We start from the raw sequence: 8,638 nt of genomic DNA, 5'->3' as shown, positions 1-8,638 counted from the left end.
GGATCGCGAGTGAGATTCGCATCGAACCGGTTGCCCGCTCGTGCACGCTCGTTCCCCGTTTCCAGGCTCGCGGAGGATGAAGAGAGACGCGTGATCCTCGCGACAAGATTTTCACGCGATTCGAACCGCTTGTCACGCGTTTGTCGCGTCGGAAAAAGGAGTAAGAGACGTCGTGGACCAACGTCGAAACGTTCATGGACATCAGAGGAATCCAGTCGAGGAGCTCGTTGTTTGATCGCTGCTGTTATTATCTCGAATCTGATTTCTCGCTGCCCGTTCGTTGGAAACGCTAACCAGAGAAATTGTGGACGGTAACGCGAGCGAGAACATGGAAATTGATATCATGCAAGAGACAATTAACGTGGCTTTCGATGGCACACTATTTTTTGCCAAGTCAAGGGGTGAAAATGCAGAGAAATCGGTACGGGATGACTTTTACCTTTGCTTGATTAATCCAGCTACGTTTCTCGAGCTTAGAAGTTGATGTAATTAATTTAAAGTTCGTGTTAGCGATGGTAGGATTGAAAATGGGTGATTATTTATTCTCAAGAAGGGAGGAAGAAAATTATGGTTAGAAATTATGGGAATTCGCGTGGATTTGCCCGTGTTCGAATTGTCGAGATAATATCTTCCAAGTGGCAGCGTAATTTATATCAACGAGATCTATAAAGATAGCCAGGTGTGGCCCTCTGCGTAATCCGTTCAATAGCGTGGTGACCCCATTTTTCAGTGGCTTCCGGCTCAGGAAAATTGATGACGATCCGAAGAAATGCAGAAAAACGTGCAACTAGGTAAACTAATATTTATGGAACGTTATAGAAGGCCGCTTTCCAGATATTTTCCACGCGGAGGAGCGTTTGGTGCCTAATTAAACGACGAGGATATTTCATATGGAATTATCAGAATTACGGAATAAATGAAAGACATAAACCTCAATCGCCCGACAATGAAATATTTTGATTTACTGGAATGCAACGTGGAAATGTGGAATGTAGGAATTAATTTGGGATAATGTATTCCTCCGACCGCCATTTTTACTCCAAGAATTAGCCGCGAGAATGGCAAGCAGCGATATCGCAACTCCACCTCGACCAAGAATTTCGTTTTCCATTTCCAGCGTTCTAATTCCATTCTAATTTCCATTTCATTGGATTGTTAGTCGAAATCGACTATGAGAACTGGGGAAACGAAAGTTATCAAAGTCATTGCCAACAATGACGTAATATAAATTTTGCAAAAATTGCCAATCTTTTATTTTTCGTTAATATTAACTTAACAATTAATCAAGTAAATACCAATAAATTTCGTAAAAGGAACGATTTAACCCTTATCGGACGTTAGCTTTTTATACCGTGATTCTCACTAGGTTGTAGCTGGTTTAGGTATTAACCCTTTGCGCTCGAGAGGTGAGCCTAAGTCACCGTTTAATCAAATTCCGAAGACCCATGTTAATTAACATATCAAATCTGAAATAACCTAAGATTACATGGAACGTCGAAATAAAATAATTTTAAGTCTTAATTTATACCCGATCCCTTATTTTCCGTTTCAAAAATATCCTCGACGTTACAGCAGAAAGTCTGAATTGCTATTTCTCTGTAACGAAAATAATTATCGAGTCTAAAGGGTTAAATATGCGAAAAATTTGTCACCTCCCACGCGACATACAACCACAGCAACAAAGTATTGTTGTCACGTGAGAGGTGACTTACGACTGATAACGGTTAAATATTGATAATAATTACTAATTTTCTAAACTGGGGTTTATTAACCTCTTCTGATTCCCCTTTCCCTTATTTCCGTTATTTATTCTTGTCTTATATTTCTATTCCCAAAATTTGAATTTACACTAAATGAGGATAAACATCTGTATTGTACTCTTATTTATTTCTACAAATCAATTTATAAATACTTAGTATAAAAATCTTTGCACGGTTCCAAAAATTCAGTGCAGGGTATTCTGGATGCCATGTGACAGCCATTGAGAAACCCTGCTCTAAACGATAAATAATAGTAAACGTGTAACACGAAAATCGTACTTTCTAGCGATTCCACGAGTATCTACACGCGTGCTTAAATAATATATATACAGAACTTAATATATCGATTAAAATTCCTCTCTCGTAACCAGCAACATGGCTGATCACCTCCAGTTCGAACATTAGTCTGTCAAAAAATGGCATCGTAGCGCAACGCGATTTCTAATCTAAACAGAGAGCTCTTGCCGTGAACTTATGAATCTTCAGAAGCGAAGATTTCTCGAGGATTTCGCTGGAAGATTTCGACGAAATTATACAAGGATTCGAACCGGTTAACATTCGCGCGAACATCGTAATACTATCAGGTCCTTTGACACAGAAGAGAGCAAATGAAAGCTACGCTAAAATACGCATACATTTCTGCTGAAAATCTAGTAGTTTTACGACTGGTACTCTCGATAGCCTCGATAAGCAAGATCCTGTCCATAGCTGTCTCTATGGTATCCACCAGGATACTCTGGCCCATGGTGAGCATCCTGTTCAGAGTAATAGCTATTCGAGTTCTCCTTGTAGTAAGGATAAGCTATACCGCTTTGACTGTACACTGGAGGATGATAACTCTGCGTGAGTGGCTTGTACAGCTTGAAGAAGCCGATCAGACCAGGTATGACGATCGCTAGGAAGCCGAGGAACTTCTTGAAGGACGCCAACCCGAGGATCAGTGGCAGGAACAGGAGTAATTTCAATTTGAATAGCTTCAAGACGATGAGCATGGGGATGAGCAGCTTCTTCAGTTGATGGCGAGCTGTCGGGAGGAATATAGATCAACGAATCAATGAAGAAGATGATAAAAAGGTGGGATTTTCGTAGAAGACGTACTCACAGAAGAGAGTATCCTTTTTATTCTCCAGAGTGTCAATTTCATCGGCTATCTCGTCCAAGAATCGCGGAGCATAGACTTCGTTTTCTCCAGTTTCCTCAGAAGGAACGTGCAACTCGATAGCCACGGTTTTTACGAACTTCTCTGCTTTTCTCAGAGCGAATTTCATCAGCTGATCCCATTCAGAGTCGCTAGACCTAAAAGGAGAGTGGATGAAGAGAAATTTGCACGAGCGATAGACAGAGCGATAGAGCATTGACACGTTGACTGCCAACTACGAGGTATCTCGTAGATTGTTTAACCCGTAGTATAACAATGCAAATATGAATAGATGGCATCAGGAAAGAGAAAAAATCAGGTTTGGCTTAAACGAGCAGAAAAGCTTTTCGATTATTACTATGTACCATAAATAAAGTTTTTAATAATAAATCATGATTAAATCAAAATGGCTTCTTAGATCGGAATAGTGAAAAGTTTCAGTCAACGTGTCAAACAGATGTTTCGAAACGAGTAGTACCTTGCTTCAGCTGAGTATTCGTATGGCTGAAGAGCGACGTCCTGTACCACGTCCCTGGACATCCTCACGACCTTTACGTAATCGTTCAGGTCGTAGTGAGAGTGGTCGAAGAAGTCGGAGAAGTAACTCAGAGCCTGAGACTTGAAGCACTCCGCCAGGTCGCCATTTAGACAGCCCTGATTAGTCTTCGCTATATAAGGATCTACGTTTCGCCCTGTCCCTAGACCTATCCAATCGAAGAGTCCTTTCCCTTGTCGGGTCCTGTTGGCAGCCAGCTGCTCTTGCAGCTCCGGCACGTGATTTTCTAGATTTTCAAATGGATATTTCGTATTTCCGAATTCGAATTTCAACTAGAGAATTCGTTATTTCGAATGTGGGATAGATTACCACGAGCCTCGGTCCGTTCACCGGAAGTTCCATCCTCGAAAGTGACCGACAGACAGGGTACCAACAGCGCCAGCGACAGCACCAGACTGTAGGTTACCGGCGATTGCACTAGTCGCATGCTTCTCACCTGAACGTTGCACCTGTAGTCACGTTGCTTTATCGACACCAGTTCCACGTGAAGCACTCGTCGAATAATATCCCTCGGGACGTCATTTACGCGGGGGAAAGTGCAAAGAGAAAATCGAAGAGGACTAACGAATCGTTGACAGCTAACGTGGCGCCACAGTCGTTCTGACGAGGTAACCGTGCCTTTCTCGCGTCGGGAGAAGAAGGGCGAGAAATACGAAGAGAGATTTCGAAAGGAAAATGGTTGCGAGAAAATGGACGGCTAATTCTTACCAAAACTCTGTCAACTGGTCGGCTTCCTGGACGACATGGTATCACGGTTTAGGGGAAAAAACGACGCTGGTCGCGATTCACGAACCGCACTAGAGTGTCTGCCAGACACCAACATCGATCGTAACCGCGCGGTAGATCTCGAAGTGCCGTTAGCCCGGCGGACCAATCGGGAGTCCTGGTTCAAAGGAACCGGGTCCGTAACCTTGTATTCCGGTCGCGCGTCCATGGCATTCGTTACGCTGATCACGCACGCTCTCTGATCGAACTAGCGCCGAATTTTCTTGCTTCCAGACCTAACTGGGATTCGAATTGAACGCGAGTCGAATCGAATTATCCCGCTGAAACTTCCGATTTATGACAGACATCAGCTTTGGGACCCTCCTCGAACTTTGAAGTTCTATCTAGACATTCTATGAGCCCCTCGTCGAACTTTGAAGTTCCTCGAACGTTTCGCGTATAAAGGATCGATATTACAACACCTGAGCTAGACATTCTAATTAGTTACACTACACATTACGTAACGATCAAGATCACTTCAGAGTAATCGCGCGCATCATAAGGGATTCGATTACACATACTAATGTATTTACACTTTTATTAAGTAAATTTGCTTCTCCCTCGTTGAACGTGGTAAAAGTAATGCGAACGTGGTGCCTACCTTGAAGTAGCTATCACGAGCACCGTTTCCCAAACGAAATTACAACGATGTTACAAGTTAGGAAGTTACACTAGGCATCTAGAGGACCTAGATGACCCGAGCGAACTGCAGCCGCGATTCTCACCTTTCCGATGGAAATGCAGGGAAGAAAGTCAGATGTTCTCGCGATCCCGATTCGAAATCACGGCCAATAACACCGAGGATGAACTTGGAGCAATGCGCCGCATCCGCTCGCGTCCGCCCGTCTCATTTATATGAGCGAGCGGCATGGTCGACTCGGGGTAGAGTGAGAGGGGCTGGGACGTGGGTTGACGCGGGAGCAGAGGGAAGAAAAAGACGCATAAAAATCGAAAGTGAAAGCAGTCCCCGGATATAGGACCGGAACCGGGCGGTTTTTGAACGAGGAGGGACGAGCAGGAGCGAAGAAACGAGACTGAGTCGTTGGACTTTCCTTCGTAATCAGGAGTGCGTCATCGGGCTGCTGCTTTCGTTTTCTCCCGTGCCCAACGCACACCTATGCATCAGTGTATTCTGACATGTCTTCGGGTCGGTGTTGGTGCGGCCCTTTCCTAGAAACGCGGTTGAAACCGCCTCCTGCTTGGGAAACAAAATTTCACCAAAATTGTGATAAACAACCTCTACTGCTATTAGTTCCTCGTACAGACTGTTCCCGGTAACTTCGGTCGTTTATGTAACGTGGATAGAGCATCGTCTAGAAGAGAAAGACACGATCGTGGCGCATTCACAGCGTTTTATTGACGCACTGTACAAGAACTGCGTTTATCCGCGTCGAGTGTGGGCTCCTCGAGCCTGGTGGAATAAATAAAATCGGACAGCAATTGCGGGAACGTTCGTACACCTCGCACGATTGATTAATAAATTAGAAACCGCGGTTGTTCGCGGCAATAAATAAATAACTAAGTTCGCGAAGGCTGGGCCGACGCCATTGTAGGGTTAGATAGGAATTAAGAAGGCGTCGGCGTCCCAGGCTTCGCGTCGTACGATCACTCGCTACGTTGTTGAAATTGGAACCGCTAAATCTCGGATCACTGCTTTTCCTTCGTGGAAAATCGAGACGTCATCGACGCGCGACGCCGCGATCTTCCGCGATGACTCGAGCGAACTCGGACCGTGCCTACCGGGGATTCGAGCATCGAAATATGGAATTCCACGGTAACACGCCCGGAATATTCTTCTTTCTGCAAATCGTGCGTGTCTCTAGCCGCGTATACCTGTTCATCGGACCTACTTCTGCCATTGGTGAGTCGACTATTACGTAAGAGCGCGGCATTTCAATACCGGTAATGATATACGTGGATCCAGCTATCATGTACCGTTATCATGGTCGACGTAATGATCGTTGTCTCTTTCCTTTCTCGTTCTCAGCCTTCTGGCAATTTAATTGCGCAAAATTGTTTCACCTTAAGTGTCTTTCATCTCGTTTCGATCGTTGACCACGTCACTGCGCGAGTGACAATCTGTCATCGTGTACAGGGGTATCCAGGTACGAAGATAGAGGTCTGTGAGACACTATAAATAGTCTGACATTTTCTCCATAGCAATAATCTTGAAATATATGTAAAAATGTAGCGTAGGGCGAGACCGCTGACTCGGAGACTTCAATGCCCGCATAGGAAACGCGCTTCGAGTTGCATTCATAAACAAAGCAAAGCAATCGCGAGAAATTTGAATTTTTTGATATTTAGAATTAAATACCGAATCTATCTACCCGGTGAGTCCATAAATAATTCATCGAGGGATGGACTGAAATAATTTTCTCAAAATTCAAGTCCCTAGGCTCCTAAAGTACTATAGTGTTCGGGCTATTTTCAAGAATTTTTGATTTTCCCGATGTACCATTGCAGCAAGATCTCATTCGATACCCTCGTACCTGTATACCAAAGTACAGTCAATGACCATCAACGAATCATCGCACACCCAACCGAGCAAAGACACTAAATCTCTCGATTTCGATCGGTCGTTCAGTCCCAGGATCGAATCCTCGCTGTTCTGTCTTCGTTCTTACAACTTCCTCGCGTGGACCAGCTTGTCGATGTCCTGATAGGTAGCCAGCATCGCCTGATTTTGCCTGAGAGTCTGATCTTCCTGCGCGACAGCGCAGTTCGCGTAAGCTTCCTCGCATTTCACGCCATCTTGCCCGTCTTTGGCGGCCTTCATGTACCGGAAGAACCTCAGCACGTCGGGATTGTCGCTGCTGGGTCTTCTCAGCTCGTTCAGCTCTCTGGACAGCTGCGCTGACACCAGATTCGAGTACGGTGCGTACCTAGCCGGACTTCTGTACATCGCGCACACCGCGTACTCTCTGCAGCCCTCTGTCGTGTGGCCCAGACGAGAAAACACGGCGTCCAGGCGAGACAACAGAGGAGAATAGAAGGGATCATAGTTGGTCAGCAGCAGTGAGCTCGTTGGGATCTCGTGGAACACCTGTTGGTGGTGAACATTGGTGTCTCAATTTCTCGTGCACAAAAATATATTTGACGAATAACGCGAATAATATGTGAGAGGTTAGATTGTTATCTATGAGAAAGTCCTCGAAGCAAAGTTAGTGAGACAGAAAATTGGTGGAGATTGGAAAGTGATACCTTAAAATCTTGCTTCTTAGAAAGCCCATGTGCAGCCACGTGCCTAGTGTAATAGCGATCAGCAACGGCATTTGCGTGTGTTATTCTAGGATCGACGAAGGAATATCTAGAGGCGATTTCCGGATTCTTCTGGGACTGCATCATGCTCTCGTCGTACATCGCCGAGGCTGGCAATGTACCTACCGGTTGTCGTGTCAGGTAGTCGTCGTTGTACAGATCGGAGTTATCCTTGAACTCGAAATTCTCCTCGGGCTGCGGCGTAGTATGCGACGACTGCGCAAACGATGAGACTCCTGCAAGAAGAAATCGGTAAATTTCGATACTCTTCTCGATATAAATAATTAACAGATAACAATTACAGTAATCGTGTATCATAGTTCACAAAAATAATTTGAAAATGAAATAGGTATTAGATTGGGCAGAAAGTAATATCGGTAATTTTTGTATAAAATGGTAGCAATTTTCATTTATCTTTGACACTTGGCCATATTGTAAACAGTTATCGAGTCTAATTATAATATAGTTATAATATATTAGATACGTTTAACCCCTTGCCCTACGATTTAAGATTCAACAGCGTTTTGGTCCCAAAACGTAGACAGAACAGTCGAGCCCACGAGGCATTCCACGATTAGGCAAATCTGTCTTAAGTTGTACCAAACGCACATGACTTACGTGGGGTGTCATGTCATCAATAAGATGAATATAATTCGGGAAAATTTAATTTAATAAATTACAAAAATACAAGTGAAATTAGACAACAAACAATAAAAATTAATAATTGAAGTAGGGCATATCGAGAAACCATGGGCGTGACACGTGGTGTTTACATTTGGCCCGGCTGACGTACCACGTACCAGGCCCGTGATAGTCAATTTCGACCCGACCGATGTACCACGGGCCAGGCTCGTGATAATCAGTTTTGGCTCGACAATCTGACCACGAGTCTCGCACGTGGTTGTAGGCCAAAGGGTTAACAGATTAGAAACTGCTCTATTTATCATAAAAATCCGATATTACTCGTTGGACGAGTAAACAGAACAAGCACGTACCTTTGCCAACGATATTACCGATACTTCCTATGATACTTGGCAGGAATAGTGCGAGTAGCACGCTCTTAATGATCTGCACACCAAAAATCAGAGGTAGAAGCAGCTTCTTGAGGCCAAATGCTAGAAAACCAAGTCCGAATCCTGTTAAAAAGGTACTCTTTCC

At 44.3% G+C, this 8,638-nt stretch overlaps 2 protein-coding genes across 2 annotated transcripts in view; both read right to left on the bottom strand.

The window, feature by feature from the left end:
* Positions 1 to 2,419: 2,419 nt before the first annotated feature.
* Osi2 (DUF1676 domain-containing protein Osi2) lies at positions 2,420 to 3,881 on the bottom strand. Its single transcript, XM_017896896.1, has 4 exons — positions 3,764 to 3,881; positions 3,377 to 3,680; positions 2,863 to 3,056; positions 2,420 to 2,784 (listed from the first exon to the last, which is right to left on the bottom strand). Exons 1-4 carry the CDS (start codon positions 3,879 to 3,881, stop codon positions 2,420 to 2,422), a joined length of 981 nt encoding a protein of 326 aa, XP_017752385.1.
* A 2,961-nt stretch (positions 3,882 to 6,842) lies between these two features.
* Positions 6,843 to 8,638, bottom strand: part of Osi24 (Protein) — a 3,387-nt gene continuing 1,591 nt past the window's right edge. Inside the window, exons 2-4 of the mRNA XM_017912267.1 lie at positions 8,476 to 8,595; positions 7,424 to 7,716; positions 6,843 to 7,265 (exon numbers count right to left, since the gene is read on the bottom strand). Coding sequence (XP_017767756.1) covers positions 6,843 to 7,265; positions 7,424 to 7,716; positions 8,476 to 8,595 — 836 coding nt within the window. The remainder of the gene's footprint in view (positions 7,266 to 7,423; positions 7,717 to 8,475; positions 8,596 to 8,638) is intronic.

The sequence above is a fragment of the Eufriesea mexicana genome, unplaced genomic scaffold (assembly GCF_001483705.2).
Source record: "Eufriesea mexicana isolate 0111107269 unplaced genomic scaffold, ASM148370v2 scaffold4744748132, whole genome shotgun sequence".
In the NCBI taxonomy this organism is placed as follows: domain Eukaryota; kingdom Metazoa; phylum Arthropoda; class Insecta; order Hymenoptera; family Apidae; genus Eufriesea; species Eufriesea mexicana.
Note: the sequence above shows the minus strand (reverse complement) of the source record. Positions and strands in the feature narration are given on the sequence as shown.